Source organism: Polistes dominula, unplaced genomic scaffold (genome assembly GCF_049000335.1).
Source record: "Polistes dominula isolate Pdom_NZ unplaced genomic scaffold, Pdom_raw_medaka contig_25, whole genome shotgun sequence".
NCBI classification, from domain to species: Eukaryota; Metazoa; Arthropoda; class Insecta; order Hymenoptera; family Vespidae; genus Polistes; species Polistes dominula.
Window position 1 is genome coordinate 3,706,573 of NW_028301094.1, and position 20,453 is coordinate 3,727,025.

The window sequence follows — 20,453 nt, forward strand, 5'->3', positions numbered from 1 at the left end:
TTATAATGTAAATATAATATTATAATCATATTATAGAGAATATTATTTTATTTAATTATAATATTATAATCATATTACAGAGTATTATTTTATTTAATTATAATATTATAATCATATTATAGACTACTATTATTTAAGTATAATATTATAATAATATTATAAAATTTAAATTATATAGTTTTTTAATTTGTTAAATTAATATTTGTATTTTCATATTTCTATTTGTATTTAATTATTTGTATCATATTGTATATTAAAATTTGTAAAAATTTGTATTTCTTATTGAATAAAAGATTTAAACAAATTTACTTATACCAAATATAATATTATAATAATATTATAGAATATTATAATTTAAATATAAAATTAAATTAATATTATAATAATATTTTAATTTAAAAAATATATACCTTTTCTATTTGTTAAATTATATTAACAAATTTTATATTAAATTTGTGTTCGTTATCGAATAAATCCTCTAAACAAATTTACTTATTCCAAATATTTGTTCAAATTGAAAGAAAAAAATAAGAAAAGAAAAACAATATAACAAAAATATTTTGAAATATATTAACTACATTCATCAAAACAGAGATTTTCTTTTTCTATATTATTTCAAAAATGTGTTGCTTGCATAACATATGTAGTAGTATACATAGGAACAACAATAGATCTTCGTTCTTATCCACGAGAGAATATTATTCTGTTTTATGGAAAATCGTATTTGTGATAAAACCCTCCGTATTGAAAATACATACATAAAGTTACATGTTTCACATTACGTTCGTTCAAAATGAACTTATTTTATAGTTAATTATCATGCGAACGCATTTGGTTGAACGCGATTTCGTTCGTTTTTATTATCGTTTTAATAACAAGTAAATACAAACAACAAATTATTATACATACACATTATCACGAATATATTATTGTTGACTGTAATTTTAATTCCGTATAATATATACACATGGGAGCATATGTTTAAAACAACATACATTTAATATCAGTTTCTATTGCAATTAAACATAACTTGAAAATTTACCTATTCGATTATTAAAAACTTGATTGTTATTGCGGAATTGTCGTCATCATTATCGTCAATCGATCAATATCAAAATTGAAAGCTTTTATCGGCTTCGTATTTTTCTATGGGCGTTCCCTTTAATTCCAGCCGATTGCTCGATTCCATTGTATACTCATCGAGATTATCTTAGGAAAAAGGTTTGGTTTGACAGCTACCAACATCCGTGATGACTAGTATATATGTGTTTAATTTTTCCTTTTTTTCTTTTCTTTTCTTTTTTTAACCACGATCGATGACGAACGAAAAACCTTCTTGAAGAATTTCTTGAAAATGATCTCCCGAAGGAATTATAACTCGTTCCATAAATACGATACTCGTTATCTCGTTTTATTGTACAATCTTGACAAGTTAGCACAGTTCTTACTCTTAACGGCATAAAACCGAACAAAAAAAAAAAAAAAAAAGAAAAGAAATGAGGAAAGAAGGAAAAACAAAGAAATGAAATTCGCTTGTTATTACATTGATAATGTTATAGGTTCATATACGAAGAAAGAGATCATTACATTGTCTCTCTGATTAAACTCAGTAAATTGCTGAACCGGCAAATGCTTCTCGTTTCACGTCACGACCTTCACATAATTCGACGGATTTATACGGATTTCATCGTTTCAGTAAAACGTGTTGTGCATGAGACGCAAAAAAACGTTGGAAAAAAAAAAGATTTCTTTTCTCGAAAAATTGCATAAACAAAAATGTAAGAAGGAAAAAAATAATAAAAGGAAGGAGATGAAGAACACGAGGTATTCTTTTTCATATTGTTCATTTTTTATTTTTTATATACGCGACTATAACAATAACTATATTTTCTCGTTAACGTTTATTAAAATGTTTATTATGTTTATACCCCTTTACGTCAAATTTTTCATTCGTATTTCATTTGAAATCAGACTTGTTCATTGAAAATATTATACGTGAAATTAATTTGAAACACGGGTTTAAATTTTGGTTACTTCCTTTTTTTCAAATTTTTCTCATTTGTTTGCTTATTTTCTTTACTTATGCGTTGAAATCGACTCATGACATACTTTCTTTAAACTTCAAGGATGAATAAAAAACTTTAACTAACCTTCTTTTCCGTATATCGTGAATTATTACTCGTGCGATAATAATCTGTTATTAATCTTTTTTTCTTTCAATTTTTTGTTTACAAAATCACGTCCATTGTACGTCACAGTGGATGACATCAAAAGAGTTAAAAAAAACGTTTTGTTAAATTACCGTGATAATCATTTAACATAAAATTAACGATCTATCTATAAAACAGTGCATTTATAACTTGAAGAATTGGTACGATTATCGTACGTATATTTTAACAATATACTTCATTATTATTATTATTATTATTATTATTATTATTATTATTATTATTAGTATTATTATTACTAATTGACATTAGGAGCTCGAGAATTTATCGCCGCAAATATCAAATCCCGCCAGTGTTCCCATCCCTGAACGCGACCCCTTCATTTACGGTTTTCGTTGCCTATTTCTTTAAGATTCCTCCTAATATTGTCACAATATACTTCATAAATATTATTTTTTATTTCATAGTAGAATTATTAACTCGCTAATATTTTCTACGGTTTCTTATAAAATATACTATACAATAGGCATTTATGAGATTATATAAAGTACAATTAAATCTCTCTCTCTCTCTCTCTCTCTGAAAATTATTAAATACGACTTAAAGTTGTAAGGAATTTTAGGAATTCATAGTATTAGTATAGTTTAAGCTTACAAACGCGGAACATTTGAACGTAACACAAGGACATATCGTTTCGTCATTAAGTAAGGTAATTGTTAAGGGTTAATTGATTCCTGTTCGTGAAACAACGGCTTTGCTTGACCTAGAACTTTGACAATCTAAGTAAATCAGTAAACAAGCGGCTAGCGTTCTGGTAGAATCGATGAAGCCATTAAATTATCTGGCACCCATTTAAACCGGTAGTAACGAAACTAAGAGAATCCTTTTATCGATAAAGGTACGACCTCGTTATTTAGATCCTTTATTCGTAATTTTGATGTATTACATGGCATATGTATGTCTGTTAAATGCCTATATGTAATGATGTTACCGTGAAATACCGAAATTCCATAATGTCAAAATTTACATGGTCGTTTAATCGAAATGTTAATGTATAAGAGTAAACTAACATATTAGACTTTAGTACGTGTTGACATTCACTATGTGAATCCTGACATTCTCCGATTTCGATCATTCACGTTGTAACATATACATGAGGCATTCCACGTCACATCGGCCACCTTTGACCCCGACCCCTTTCGATTTGGCTGAAAGTTTTTTATCCTATTCTACCCTATGAAAAACAATTTTCAGAATTTTTTCAAATTTTTTTACCAAACCCAAAAATAATTATAAATTTTTGAAAAAAATGGCTCTTTTTTTTTAATGACTATAACTTCTTCAGAATTCAACCTATTGGAACGACTTTTTTGTAAATTTTTGTTTTTAAATGTACTTTTCAGAAAAAAATACAAAAACATTTTAAAATTATAAAATCCATGAAATTTTCGCATTCTTTGAGAAAAACCGTTATTTTCTCGAAGTTCGCCATTTTTCCTTTTTTTTTATTTTCTAAAAAAAAACTTTGACTAATTCTGCGATTATCCCTGCCAGTCCCAGAGTGGGCTGAGTTAGTTTCCTATTTTTTTTATATTCAATTGAAAAAAAAATTTTTCAATTTTCAAAATTTTTAATTTATTTTTTTTTTATTAAATTAATGCAATTAAAATTTTTTACAATATTATATAATTAATTATTAGTCTCAAAAAACAAAGTTTTTCGAACAAAAAAAATTAAAAATTTTGAAAATTGAAAAATTTTTTTCAATTGAAAAAATAGGAAACTAACTCAGCCCACTCTGGGACTGGCAGGGATAATCGCAGAATTAGTCAAAGTTTTTTTTTAGAAAATAAAAAAAAATGAAAAATGGCGAACTTCGAGAAAATAACGGTTTTTCTCAAAGAATGCAAAAATTTCATGGATTTTATAATTTTAAAATTTTTTGTATTTTTTTCTGAAAAGTACATTTGAAAACAGAAATTTACAAAAAAGTCGTTCCAATAGGTTGAATTCTGAAGAAGTCATAGCCATTAAAAAAAAAGAGCCATTTTTTCAAAAATTTATAATTATTTTTGGGTTTGGTAAAAAAATTTGAAAAAATTCTGAAAATTGTTTTTCATAGGGTAGAATAGGATAAAAAACTTTCAGCCAAATCGAAAGGGGTCGGAGTCAAAAGTGGCCGATTTGACGTGGAATGCCCCATGTATATTACGATTTTAACCGTCTCGTATGTTAATAATATGTATAGTGTGTATAAACGTATGGACATATTTAGATATACATTTTATACGTATATATCTATATATATGCACATAACTTTATACATAATACGTATGTATATACTTAAATATCTATTACGTATCACTGCTTTTATCGTATCGCACGTGTCCTTCCACTCGGGTGAACTCGATGAATCGTTCTCGTCGTCGTTGACCTCGGATTCGATCGACCCTTTCTTCGCGAATTCACCTAACTACATTCCTATCTACTACAACTACTACTTATTTGCTTAGTCATTTTATCGAAGAAATTAGGCTAACACGTTTCTGCCGATTATTTAGGGTATTTACACCCATTGGCACGAAAATCATTGAATACTTTTGTCTCATAATAATCTTTGATAAAGTGTCAATGTTCTTTTCGAACATTTCGTTAAAAATAATTCGTATAGGAATATTTTTATTTCATTTCTATAGACGAGTTATCTTTCATTTTTGAATGGTTGACTTTTAAATAAGATTACGTACGTTTATCACTTGGATGACTACATTCGGAACGAAAATACAATATCAAATTGGCAAAGTGAAATACTAGATAAATTAGCACTAGAGAGTACAAACTTCTTTGCCAACACCTTTAAATTGTTAAATCGGTAAAGGTCTTGGTCAACCTTGTAATTTTCAAATATGAGAAAACATTTGGCACATTTTCCTGGCAACCATTTGGTCTATTTTTCCCTACGGGAAAAAGAAATCGAAGCCTCGCGTTAATTTAAGAAATGTCATATTCGAAACTTTGCTATATATATATATACTTATGTGTTATATCGCATCTACCAGTAATATTAATGCTTAGTAATATTTCGTTTGATGTCCTTACATTTTTCCATTTAAGTTAGAACAAGGTCGATCTAAACTTTATCAACGATTTACACGAACATGAACAACAATGGAAGGTAATTCATGCGTTCTATAAATGTTCCTCGTTATGAAAGAAATCGAAAACGTTTTCGTGTACCGGTGCTCGATTATACTAATTTTCTTTCTGCCTATTAGTTTGAAAGATATTAATAGGAAAACTCTGTTCACATTGGTGTAAGAATCGTAAAGCGTTAATCGAATTATTTAAAAAAAAAAAAAAAAGAAAAAGGACAACTCGTTAAATCGTTTACAAGTTTAACTCATCGAACCATATTTACATTGAATACAAAGAATATTATTTTCGTTCTGATTTTTTTTTTGTTAATTTATTCTCTCTCTTTTTTTTTTTTATAAACACGGTACGTGTTCTTTTGAAACATTTAGAAAAAGGTACATATACTACTTTAGTTACTTGATAAATATTTTTTATAGAAATAATTGCAAAATAATAGAATATATAATTTTATTTTGATAATAAAATTTAAATAATATAAATAATAAATATAAATAAAATAATAAAATAAATTATTTTATCTGAGATAAGATTTATATTTTTATTAATTAGAATTTAAATAATATAAATAATAAATATAATTATATAAATAAAATCATGGGATAAAAAATTTTATTTTGTTAAATTTTTATCAGTGAACTAAATTGTTTCACGTATTGCAACATATTATTATATAATACATTCCAATTGCATTAACCAGTAATATATCGTAATTTTACAATTCCTACGTCAATATAAAATTGGTGTTATATATTTATATATTTGTCATTGAACACTACTGATGTATTTTTGATTTTATACTGATTTATTTTGAGTTGGGGGAGTATGTAGACAGAATAAAATTGAAAATACAAAATCTTTAAGATTGCTATCGAAAACAACAAATATCAGTTGTATGTCAGGTGTCCTTTAAATAAATAGGTGATTTTGACAAAATGTTTCTCGATCGATTTATATTCTTCGCATACGTTTTGCATTATTTTACGAACGAAAAAACGATACCCTATCATAAATTCTTTTAAATTTAAAATCAAATTCGATGCGATGTGACACGTGTTACATTAATTTTATATTACATTAATATTTTATAGAAAAATTTCGATTTTCTGGAAATAAATTGAAGTGGAAAAGAAAAAAAAAGGAAGTATTTTATTTTATTTACGTTAGACACTTCAAAAAGAACATTACAATAGTTGGTATCAAAAAACATTCGTACAAATGGTCCAAGTGTATCCATTGAAATAAATGAGAATAGTTTTTTTTCCGTAACTTTTTTCCTTCGCAAACTCGTTTATTCTAAAAAAAAAAAACTCTTTATTATTATTATTATTATTATTATTTTTGTTATCCTCACTTTGTTTAATAGAAATAAAATAGAAGAAAGGGTAGGATTATACACTAGCGAGCGAATATAAAACAGAACATTCTATCTCACATTGTATTCAATGTTTCACGCGTAACCATTATAACGAATTCATTTGAAACTCACACGAAAGAGATGATAAAGTACATGAATAGATGGATTAATCGCGTGGATTATCACATTGAAAGGTTGAACTTAATTATGGTACGTTCATTCATTAATACGTTTCTTTTGATTTACCCTTTGACCTATTAAAACTTCAAATTTGTGGATAAAATTGATATGAGTTAACGGTATAACAATAAATACAATGATTTTCAATAAAAAAGTTGTATTTAATTAATAACAAATATCAGTAATAATTTCCCAACGTTGTTAAATGTGCCCATAATTATGAAAGTGGTCTAAGTCAAAATTAAAAAAAAAAATGAGTTTATTAGTTATTACGCACCACATTATTTTAAACTAAATAAAGTCAATGTAATTTTTACGATATTGTCAAAAATGAGTCGTTAGATAATGTTTGTTTTTTCAATATTACATAGAATTCATATAGTGTTCAAATAAAAATCTTTAAATAACTCGAAACAAGAGATACATGACTTAGACCACTTTCATCATTATGGGCACAGTAATATAATTGAATTTTGATAAATATACTTTTTGTTATTTTTATAAATAATAATTTAGATAAGTTACATAAAAGCTGAACACAACAAATTTGAATTTTAAGATTTAGAAATGCGAAGAATTTTATTCGATGATATAAGATTGAGCTGTTGATAGACACGAACGATTAAAGTCGGTTTATTATAGAAAGAAGGGAAAAGAGGGTTTGACCCGTGTAAGTTCGTAGAGTATTTTAAAAAGGATTTCATGTCAGTCACGCGATAACATGATTCGAGGATACCGAGAGAGATATTTGAGTTCTCCTTGAAACCGGAAACGAGAAGTCTATTTCAGGTGCGTGCAAGGGATAGGTCTGATAACGGTAATTAAAGGAGGAAATAAAAAATGTGATTAGGAAATATCAAGCTTTTCTTATCTTACAAACAAGAGAAACACGCTAGAGAATTTTATTTTACGTTCTTTTTTTTACTTTTATTTTTTCTATTTTAATGTCCATGCGTAAATTTTAATATATTTTTCATCGTTGTCTTTTTCACAACTTCATATATTCAATTTATTTGATCTATTCATTTGAATATTAAGCCGATACGCGTTCCTAAATCTATCGTTAAAGGATTTATTATTCCAGGGATGAGTATAGGTTAATTCCTTTTCAGTTTGCGTTAGATAATTCTTTATAATACACACAGATGAACATGTGCACATACACTTATATCAGAGATTCATTAACCAAATAGAACCATGAGTTTCCGTAGATTACTCTCGTTTGATACAAAGCTTTTACTAAATAAACTTACCTAAGAACGACGTTGATCCTTCTGAATGATATCATCCCAAGTATAACCGTGGAAATGTTTGCGAAGTAATTATATAAAAGCCGATACATGTTCCTGTGATTCCAAGTGTTTCGATTTGTACATATTTTTGAAACAGTCTGGTAAAGTACCCTTGACTTTCAGCTTCCTCGTCATCGTCATCGTCGTCATCGACGTCGTCAAGAATTGGCAAGATGTACTTAACAAAACATAACCGGAAAGAACAATACTGAATGATACGTTCCTGTTTAAATATTGAAAAATAATCGAAGAAGAAGTCAAATGATATTGATATTTCGTACAGAAGAATCATTTAAATCGTCCGAATAATGTTCTAACCAAAGAAATCAATGCAACCCGAAAAATCCAACTATTGAAATGATTTTCTGACGAACTGAGACTTCTTTAACCCCTCCCAACTCTTGACAAACTTATCCCACCCACCCTTCATTGTGCGACCAACGAATTTTACATTCAACCGAGTGATAGAACATTTTTTCGATAACATTTTGTGAATTGAGAATAAGATCTTAACAAGATGGAGGAGGATGACACGGAGGACGTACCGGTGACTTTGACCAGCAAATTGGTCAAGAAGAAAACTATGTCGGCAACGAAACAAACTAAGATGACAACGACGACGACTAACGCTCTGGAGTATTCATCAGTTAGAACATTCGGAGGTCAAATCAGTATTCGTAGACAAGACTCTGCTGAAGAATCTGATACAATGGAATATGCTTCTGAAAACGAGGTCGAGAATATACCTACAGACGAGGATTACTGTCGCGAGCCATTAGTGATCGATGAAAAAGGCAACAGGATATCCGGAACTGACAGGCACTCAGTTGATCTTCCGGAGGAAGCAGAATCCCTTCTGATGGGTCGTCAAAAAACTAGTCATCATCGTTTTGCATCAACTACCATTTGCGTTAACGAGGAAGATAATACTACACGTAGCACAACTACTAATAGTAGATACTCGACTGGCTCAAGACTCGGTCTTTTTATGGCCAGACGTAGTCCACAATCTAGTTCGAGTCAAGAAGAATACGAGCCTGAAGTTAAAAGCTTGTCTAGATTGCAAAAACAACAAACACTACAACCACAGCAACAACATCTTTTAACAACTGGTAGTAGTAATAGTGGACAAGTAACGGCAAGATCAATGGAAAGCCTACGTTCATCGCGAAACTTTCTCAGTGCCGACGATCGTTACAGCGATGAAAGAAAGTCATTAGAATCTTTGTCATCTTCTTCGGAAACTCACCTGACAACTTCGAAAAGTCATTATCGAAGTTTTCTCACGTCATCGAGTAAGGACGTTCGTAGAATCGTCACTCAGGGCGAATCTAAAAGCAGTGACAATCTTCATCGCGAAGAAAGCCTTAACGCTGAGGTTCGTCGTGGTTTATTTGCAAATACCGGACTCGAAAGAAAATTACCGCAACATCTAAGCCTTCCACCACCATCGAATGTTTTCTCCTTGACCAGTCCGGGTGGCAGCGATCGAAAAATTACGATACTCAGTCCACATTCACCGATACATACCACGGAATTCCAATTTTCCGCCCAAACTTTGAAGAGCCGACGGAAGAAGGCCATCGTCTTGCCTAGGTTGGTGTTGCCTCGAAGCGATTCCGAAGTCTTTTTAGAGTGAGTAGTCGATTGTCGATGATTTTTAGCCTCCTGGTCATTACTTCCTTGGCCGTGTGTCCTCGTCGAAGTGATTTGTAAGTTCATTGGGTTTAACATTTCAGCTTATTTTTTCGAACAATTGCAACATTGCTTGGAAATTTTTTTTGCTTTTTATTACGCTAATAAATATGAAAATCTGATTGATCGCTTTTCTCATAATAACTGCTTTTTCGTTTTTCTCTTTTTTTTTAAATTTCTTATTACTTAGCAAATGCATGAGCTTTATTATTAGCTTTATATAATGCTCTCGATTCTCCTAAAATTCCATATCGTGTATGGAAATCGTGCTTTAAATTAAATAAAATTTCAATAAAAACATACGTGCAGTATAATAGTTGCCCTAGTTTATTTAAAAGTTATGTTGTGAATGAAAACCGTAACACGAGAATATCATGTTATAGAAAATTTGATGCATTTCTTATAACGTATTATATTAAAACTATACTATCATGAAATAACCTGTTATAAGAGAATTGAATTCATATTGGAAAACGAATTTATATTCTCGGACTTTTTTGAAATAAATCGGTCATCTTACTTTATATGATATTGTTCTTGCTTTATCTTCTATACCATTACTGGTAGTCATTTTAAAGAAAATGCATTATGATTGCGTATTACGGATAATAGAATCAGCATCGTATAGACGATAGCATCATGTACTAGGTATTTGCTATGATGAGTGAGGGAGACAGAGAGAAAGCGTATTACAATTTTCCATAATAAGAACATATATATAAAGAGAGAGATAGAGAGAAAGAGAGAGAGAGAGAGAGAAGGAGAAAGGTACAGTTATATAGTATATATTGTTGTATAGTAGTGGTTATTATCTAGACAGTTATATAACCAGAACAATAACCGAATTGCTTCAGGCAGTCTGTTCTAACACTATTGTCAGAGAAGAGCTCATTTGCCTGACTATTGTTGAATTAATTTGATCTAGTTTAGACTTTAGGCATAATAGGATATTTCGAATTTTTTTCGTATTATCCTATTTATTAACGGTACCTATTTGTTCAAACAATTAATTATTCACGAGTATAGGTTAAATTCATCTATTATTGTATTTTTTCAATCGATTAACATTCTAATTGGATTTTTCTCATCGGAATTTTTTCAATACTGGAACCGAGTAACGTATTAAAATAGGAGGGGATTACGTCAAACATCTTCATAAAGATTGATCCAATTTTATTCTCGTAATTGTTTATCGAACCGTACTTTTTCTCGTTTTACAATTGTGGATCATATTTTTTTTTAAATCAGTACTTTTTCTCGTTTTACAATTGTGGATCATATATTTTTTTAAATCATTTTAATCGTATAATCGTTAACAACAATTTCAGAGAATGATTGAAACATTTGGAAAATATAATTGGATTTAGATCATATGTAATTTGTCAAGAATCAATCTCGAGATTTGAAATTTTGTTTGATTCCCAATGGATTGTTCAGTTAATTCGAATTGTTTTTCTTTTATTTTTGTTTTTTTATTTTTCTATTCGTTAAATATCATATTCTCATATACAGAACGTTAATAAAAACCATTCAATATTTATATGGTATGTAGGATACACTGTACTAAGTAAAAAAAAGAGTAGAAAATCTTCTATAACATCGAAAGTTTAGTAGTAACATTATAAATATTAAATGGTTTTTTTTAAACACGTTGTATAAAACTCGTGTGTCATAACTGTTATAATATAAGCAAAATGCATCAGAATATTAAAATAATTGTTAATTAATTGATGGAAATGTCTTTTGTTGTCTAAAAGCTTTGAGTATATGATCGGAGAACCGTCCTCTTCGAGATTCACCTTCAGACTGACACGTTATCCTCCATGCAAATACTTTTATTAAATGTTGTTTATGTGACTCTCAGAAGCTGAATCTAGCCGAAGTAAGCCGAAATAAGCCGAAATTAGCCAAAGTAAACTGAAATTAGCCGAAGATAGCCGAAGTTACCCAAAGTTATCCGAACTTTTGTAAGTCTGAAGATGAATCTTGAAGAAGATGCTACATAGATGATATGCTCCAAGCTTATAGAAAACAATAGACATTTCCATCGATTAATTAACAATTATTTTAATACTTATATTATAATAGTTATAAACATATATACAGGGTGTTCAAAAAAAATCATTCAATATCAATATGGTATATAGTGTACACTGTATTGAGTAAAAAAGTTTTAGTATGCATACTTCGAAAGTCAACCATTTCTGAGATCTTTACATTTTTGTTTTTTATATATATAGGAAGAGAAATAGAGAGAGAGAGAGAGAGAGAAAGAGAAAGAGAGAAAGAATTAGAGAGTTATGCACATTTCATTCGCTAAAGAGAATATTCAATTTCGACTGGCTTTCGCAAAATCAAAGAAGGACCTTCTTTTTTATTTTTTTCCCCTTCCTTTTTGCGAATTCATGGCTTCCTAAAGGAAGGAAAGGATTAACGCTAATTAACTCGGAATTTTCCAATTTTTCCTAGCTCTTGTAAAGATAGTATAGATATATAGGTAAAGATACATGCAAGATATGCATATATATACATATATATGTATATATGCTGCGTACTAATTAAAATTTTTGTGAATGTTTTTTTTGACTTCCCGTCACAATACGATATGAAATCTTGTTCAATTTTTGTTCCCCTTTTTTAATTTTTGCTATAAACGACAACGACGACGACGATGACGATGAAAGTAATGCGTCGTACGTAAAGTAATTCTATTTTATCAAAGGTAAATAATCGCGATTCTTTAATATTTAAAATTCACAACGTTTTTAATAATCGTGAACGATTGAATTTGATAAATATTGTGACCTTGGACAAGCATTGATAAGTAGATAAGTGGCTACAATTGAAAGATAATTTATTTTTATTCATTTCGAGTTAAATTCGGATATGAATAACGTAATAATTTATTATATATATATATATATATATATATATATATATATATATATATATATATATATATATATATTTTATGAATTAAAAAGAAAAAAAATGTACGATAAATTTTTAAACACTCGTTAAATTTATCGTGTGTTATTATATATGTATGAATGTGTAAATAATATATTCGACAAGCATCGATCTGTTATCATTCCTTCGAAATTGTGTGTTTGTGACTTTATGCAGTGGGGCCACATTAGCCTTTTAAAGATCTTTGTGAAGAACAAACGTATAGTTTTAATTACTCGTTAAAAATATTACTCTTTTTAATTCTTATCTTTTTTAATTAACTATAATAATATTCATATATAAAAAAGTAAACTTATATTCCAATATGAAAAAATGTAGTAAAAATCAAATGTGATGATCATGAAAAAGATACGTAGTAGAGACACGTTTAAGAAAAAGCTTTCTTTATTCTTGAGTATTTATTTAATTCTTTCTCTCTCTATTTTTCTTTTTCTATTTCTATCTCTTTTACACTCATTCACCTTACTCAAGATATATTTCCCATCGTAAGATTTCTTCCAGCCCTTTTTTTACTAGAAAAAAAAAATAGAAGAAATGATTTCTAAAGCGAGTACTTTCAAAGATGAACTTATGTTTGTTCTCTGTGTCAGTGTATGTTCACATTCATGCGTAAAAAATACATGTACATATATATACATCAGCTACGTTATCTAAAGTATACCTTCTATACATTTGAAATACAGTTCTTATTTTTATTACTTTTATTTTTATTTTCTTCGTAACATAATGCAAGAAATTGTCATAGTTTCACGAATCTTAAGGTAAAATCCTTCGCGTGTACATATTTCAATTTCTAAAAGTTCTCTCGATGCCACACAACTATCCTCGCATGCTCATAATTATACGGAATAGTGTAATCCTTAACACCCCCAAGCTAGCATACAATTAGCGTTTTAGTTTTCCCTTCGTATACGTGTTCGCGTGGTTGGAAATCGTAGCAAGTGCTGCTGCTCCTCCATTTTCCCTTGACCTAGATTACGATTTTCGATCTTGTTCTATTAAAATTCGAAATCTCGGGAAACGACCGATGATTATTCTAAATGTGTATGGTTAAATTGAACTTTTGCAGTTGAAAAAGACGATATTCGAGTACTTTTACTTTGTATGCGTGTGTTTGTTTAGAAAAATATTTGAAGAAATGAAAATTAACTTATTAGAATAAATTCTTTTCTCTCAAATAAGTTTATATTATAAGTTCCATTCTAAATAAGTTTTACTGTATCTTATTTATATATTATTCTGTACGTGTATATAGTGCAAATATATGTATCTATGTGTGTACATATGTGTAAGAGAACGGAAAATGTCGACTTAATTTTTTTCAACTGCTTCGTTAGCCGCATTTCGAATCGAACCCGTTCTGACGTCATAGTTAAAGCGCTGCTCTCAGGTATTCACACATATACACACGCACGTGCGCGCGCGCAAACATATACGTTTAATCTCTTTTAGCAATTTAATCCTTTGAGTAATAAATTTTTATGGTTAGTTGTGTCTTCCAGGAATGAGTTTTAGAAATCTTAGTTACTTGAAATACGAATAATTTTTGAAATTGATATGGTAAGATTAAAGGTATGCGAACTAATCAGACAGATTTCAAAAGTAATTAATGTTTATTAATGCGGATTATTTTAATTATGTCGCAATTAGATGAGTACGTTGAATTAAGTGAAATTTCTTTTGGAATATTTTTGTTCTGGTATCTATTTAAAAATACAGTATTATATACAGACATAGAAGAAATAAAGAGATGTTCGTTCATTATAATTAAAACCTTTTTGTGATCTAGAGTTCTTATTAATTTCGTCTTGCTTTGTATATTTGTTCATCCTTCTTTAGTTCTTATGACACACACACACACACACACACACACACACACACACACACACACACACACACACACACACAATCATTATTAATATTGAAATATATATCTTTCTCTCTTTCTACCTAGTTTATCAAAACATCTAATTAAATTGTTCACATTAAAAAACTTTATCGTACGAATGTTAATTATTATTCATGAACTTCAAATTAACGCGAATTATTATCAAATAAATTTATAATATACTGTTGACGTTATTATTTTCGTTTAATAAATTATTTCATCTCACGTCATATCTATCTCAAATAATATACAATTTTTATATAATTTAAACTGAAAAATTAAAGCGTTCAACGAGTTATGTAAATGTGAATTTTTTATTTTTATCTTTTCGAATGATAAAATATCATTTTCTTGTTCATACATTTTAAAAAATAACTAACGACGTTATTATTTTAGTGTAGTACGTCGTTTCAAGCCAATATCTGATCTATTTCAAATAATATAAAAAATAATATAATAAATATAAAAATAAATTTTTTAATTTATTAAAAATAAAATTTAATTTTTTAAATTTAAAATATTATTTTTTATATTTATATATAAAATAACAATAAAATATTATATTGTAAATATTATAAAATATAATAAAATATACATATTATTATATATATTATTATATATTTATATTATATATTATATAATATTATATATATACATTAGCATTATTGTTTATTACACACACGTGCCGTATTATATTTCAATAAATGAAATAAATATTTATTTATTTTTTAAGTAGTTTTTTCTTTATAATATCTTCATTTAACGATAATACAAAATCTTTTTTTTCATGATACAATAGTTCATAGCCAATCTTGAAGTTTGATCGATCGCTCGTTATGTTCGCGGTTAATTTCGTAAATCAGAACACGAAAGCGTTAGAGAGAGATAGAGAGAAAGGCTAGAATTACTTGCTATCTTTCTATCATGGTTAGGTTTGAAACGGTAAATGATGTATAATATTTAACATAAACGAAAGATAAACGTTCGCATATACTTTCTTTTGACAATGTTTTTTGACATTTGATGTTATATTAAAAATCTTTTTTTTACAATTTTGTTTAATAAGATATCTGAAAAATGTCTAAGATTTAATTTTTTTACGATTTCTCTCTCTATCTCTTTCTTTCTTTCACTACTTTCAAAATATTACATTACTTGGTAATAAGCCAAAACGGAAAGCAGTTCAGGAACATAGACTTTGACAAATGTTACCGGCATGTTTAAGGATTTATTAATAATACGTTGCAAGACTATTAACATGGATCTAAATTGAATTTTTTTTAACTGAAGATACTCACTGGCATTAACCTTTTTTTCTCTACCAATGAATTATTTTTTTTTTTTTTAATTTAAATCGTCCTTTTCTCGTTCCTTCTTTTAAACGAGCTTCATGTAGTGAAAAACGGTAAATCAAAAAACCCTCTCGATGCAAAGTTAAGCGGCCAAAATCGAAAAAAAAACTTCTAAAAATGATTAATAGATGACATACCGAGATATTACTACTCTCGCACAGTTGCTATGCACATTTAGCCATGAGAGAAATTTGAGTCTAAAAAAAAAAAAAGAAAAAAAAACAGAAAAGGAAATTATTTTTCATCCGATCTGTATGTTCGTCATTTTTCGCGTTTATTTTTTATTTTTTGCTTCTGAATGGACGCGACAGTAAAAAGAATTTCTTGGGGAATTTTTAGCAAAAATAATATAAGAGAAGAATGTGTATGATAAAATTGTTCATTGTTTTTTTAAACAACTTAAGAAATAAAGAGAAAGCAAAAATGTTTGTAAAAATCTACGGGTCTTTCAAAATGAATGCATTCCGTTTTCTTTCTGCGTAATCGAGCTTGCTATTTGCGGTTTCATTTGACAGGAACATGGCTATTTTCATGATGATACTTCTTGTGTGCTCATGTTGTATGAGTTACGTGTCAGGTAAAATTACGAGATTGCGTGTCGAGAAAAAGAAGCTGTCGGATATTTTACGTTAAACTGACATAAATTTTGGGAAAATTTTTAAAATATACAGTTAGCGTTGTTACTTAAAATTGTATATCGTTACATTAACCAGATTATTTACTTTCAAATAATTAATAAAAATTCTATTTGATATTTTATTAAATGAAAATTTTTCAATACGAAGTTATGACTGGTAAAGAACGTTATACAAATGTATATTAATTAAAACGATCTTAAATATTTAATCAAATAAATTAAAATATTCAATTTACCTTAATTAATTGATAATTAATCGAAAAAAATATGTATTTTAGTACAAAAACACGGAGTATATGTTGGACACACATTATTCTCTTGAAAATCCAATGTTATACTGAGTTGTTATCTTCTATGAAAGTTAATTAAAATTCTAGTTTGTTTATGTATCTTTCAGAAGTACAAATTCTCTTTATTAGGAATATTATTTACGTTATATACATATACATCCTTCGGAAAGTCATAAGAGCAACATTGAATAAAAATCTTTCACAGAGGACAAAGAGCTAGTTTACTTTTGGATCGTGAAGAGGATGGTACGTCAAATTTATACTTGGTGCTTTTGGACTACAATATATATTTTTTTTCGATTAATTATCAGTCAATTAAGGTAAATCGAACACTTTAATTTATTCTATTAATATTTAAGTTTGCTTAAACTGATATACATTTTTTTAATCAGTGATCTAACCACAGTAGTGTTTAAAATTATTGATTTAAACCAGTGATAACTTCGAGTTTAATATTTTCATTTAATAATATGTCAGATCTCAATAGTTTAATTAATCAAATTTAATAGATAAATCATTTTTAAACAAATGTATTTTGTATTATTCTTACTTTAATACGTTCGTCCTTCAATAACTGAATACATGGCTGAATAAAATTGGAAGATGAACGTATTAATGGATATTAAACTAATTCTCATACTAAAAAGCATTTAAATAACAGTAAAAATAACGGATGATTAATTATTAAACATGAAAACCGAGTATGTTCCCTGTTTTTACAGTTATTTCAATATGTATGATTTTACGATACGAATGTTGTTTTATACATTTTCATTTGTTAAAAAAGCTTTCACAAGTTAAGCTTATTAAATATGTAATTATGTTACATTAATGCATATATTTCTAAATTATTTTCATTCTAAACACGCCTATGTATATCAGTAGTTTTCAAGCAGAAATCTAGCAAACGTAACGGTGAACGATTTTAAATGACATTCACTGTATGTTAATGTAATGTAACGTTGTAAACTGTTTTACTTCGTAAACATTTAAATATATGTGTACTAATTACATGTACTCAACTACACGAATTCATCATTATCGATGTGAGTGAGAAGAAATTTTCTTAGGCTTGTTTTTGAAAATCAATCCTTTTATTATAGTTTTGTTCAAAAAATTAGAATGTTCTAGTATTTTGGACTTTTTTCATAGAATTATTGTTTTGTTACATTTGTATCTAGGTGATGAATAACAAAAGAGAAAAAGAGTTGTAAAATATAATCAATATGCGTGTTATTTTATATTTTCGAAGATGTAAAGAACTCTGATGAACGTTTATTATTCATTATTATAGACTTATTCATATGAACGATAAGTCTATATATTCGGAATCGTTTTGATTTAAAACTCATTGAACATACACGTGTGTTTCGAATAACTTTCGCAATTTGTTCACGTTCAATACACTTCGCCAATGTTTGGTGGAACGTTGTATGTACTCAACGAGAATGATTAAAAGTATATTCGTGTTCTGTTCGATTTGTACAATCGAACAATTTCGTAGACGTCTACATTACGTATGATTATTTTGTGTTGTTAATTCAAACGATTTCTTGCAATTTATCATGTATTAATTAATACAAAAAAAAAAAATACTCTATAGAAAATATTTTATGTAATTCAAGAGTTTTCTTTATAGAACTACTTTTAAGAAAATATTTATTCCCAAATTACTGTTTATTCAAACGCTTTTCCGTGATTTCTAAAGCGTTGAAAATAATAAACTAGTTTCCTTTGATCTCTCCCGCGCGTCAGCAAGAGTTTCATTGAAGGGAATAGTAAATAACTCTTTTTTTTCTCTCTTCACTCTCAAGAAAGTTCGTCCAAGTTATTTGAATACGTGTTGCAATTAGTTTATAGCGCCGGATTAGCTGCAATATTAATTGATGCACGATCACGAGGCAATAAGTAAGAACAGGGTCAAATGGATGCAACCAGAAAATGTTGATCGTGCTTGTTGAATTGGAAAACTTATTACCAATTACGTATGAGAAAGTTTATGCAACGAAGGATGAGTTTATTCAAAGGCTATTAGTTTGCAGTGCCAAAATTTCTAAATTCAAGATACGGCACAATGTTTCTACAAAGTCTTTATAATTAATCATAAACTATAAAATTATAGATAAACTTCTTTTCATGCACTAAGAAAAGTTACACTTTAATATCTATATAAAGATTAGTGTAAAAAAAAATTAAATTTAAATATTTATATAATTTCAATATTAAGTAACTGCCAAATAATTAAAATTGAGTTTTAAAGCTACTTGAATATTTTACACGTGTTCATTTTTAATTATGGTTCTTATATCATTATGTATGTATATGTGTGTGTGTGCGTGTTGTTAATAGTTTAAGAACGTTCGTGACCTTTTTATCATCCTTCCACATTTTCATCATGATATTGTTAAAACCAATGCTAAGTTGTACGTTCGTTAATTATCTCTTGCAATTAGCTAAAAGCATAGTTTATGTTTCGAGTAGTCTCTGTTGCTTTACGTCTCAATTTAAATGCATGTAAAAAAAAAAATCTTACAGATTTGCATTTTTTTTCTTAATTAATTTGGTTGTAAGTAACGAAAATAAAAATTAAGAAATCAGTTCTACTAATTTTATTTTTTACGATAATGTGTATTACATAACTATAACTAGAAAAGTTAGTATTAAATTAAAAATAAAAACTATGATTATTAGTTGTATAATAAATGTTGTATCGATGTAAAACTATTTTTATTTTATAATTATTATTTTAATTCAACGATTGTTTTATTTATTGTATGAATACTTAATTTTTATTCCAAAAAATTGCATCATAGACATAGCTGTTTCAAGAACTCGCAAATTTTAGGTCATCTGCACATTTCAACGATGGTAAATGCAGTACGAATACTGCTTTATCGACTTTACCAGTTACCAACAACGGTTCAATTAAATCCAAGAAATAAAAACACTAGTCTTGTCAATCGGTAAAACAGATATCTATGAAACTGTTGTCTGATAAAATAGTACACAACACAAATTTACCAAAAATATCAAATTAAAGTATGAATTAATGACAAGTTTTATATTTTTTGATTCATTTTGTCAACTTTATTTGTTACAATTAAATAATAAGAATAATAAATCAACTGTCACTGATATTATTTATAAAAATTAATCTCAAAAAATCAAGCTGAATTTTCTTACAATTAATTTGTGCATAATAAAAATGTTGTAAGTAGGATAACGTTAAAACAGGGCAAAGGGCTATTGTAAGAACTCCTCTTTCGGGAATCGCATTTAAATTTATATGGCCATGAAAATAAAAAAAAATGAAAAGCGGAAGTAAGAGCGGGGAATTCAATTTAAAGTAATAAGTAACAGTAGCATGTCATGCAAAAAGTTTTAATGCGACCTTAACAAGATGAAAAAGTGAGTTGGAGAAGAGTAGTTTTGCATCTGTGAACGTTAGCGCGAATCATTTCGATGTCACTT

The 20,453-nt window shown here is 28.1% G+C and overlaps 1 protein-coding gene across 12 annotated transcripts in view; it reads left to right on the plus strand.

Moving 5' to 3' along the window:
* Nucleotides 1–20,453, plus strand: part of dnc (phosphodiesterase dunce) — a 202,911-nt gene that overhangs the window by 81,066 nt on the left and 101,392 nt on the right. For 4 of the 12 annotated variants that reach the window (XM_015315603.2, XM_015315605.2, XM_015315601.2 and 1 more), the window contains one exon: nt 8,274–9,785. The exons of 7 other annotated variants lie outside the window; for them this stretch is intronic. In XM_015315603.2, the coding sequence (XP_015171089.1) occupies nt 8,668–9,785 (1,118 nt within the window). In that variant the 5' untranslated portion in view covers nt 8,274–8,667. Of the gene's footprint in view, nt 1–8,273; nt 9,786–20,453 lie in introns of those variants that run through there. One more of the 12 variants, XM_015315604.2, reaches the window with a different exon arrangement.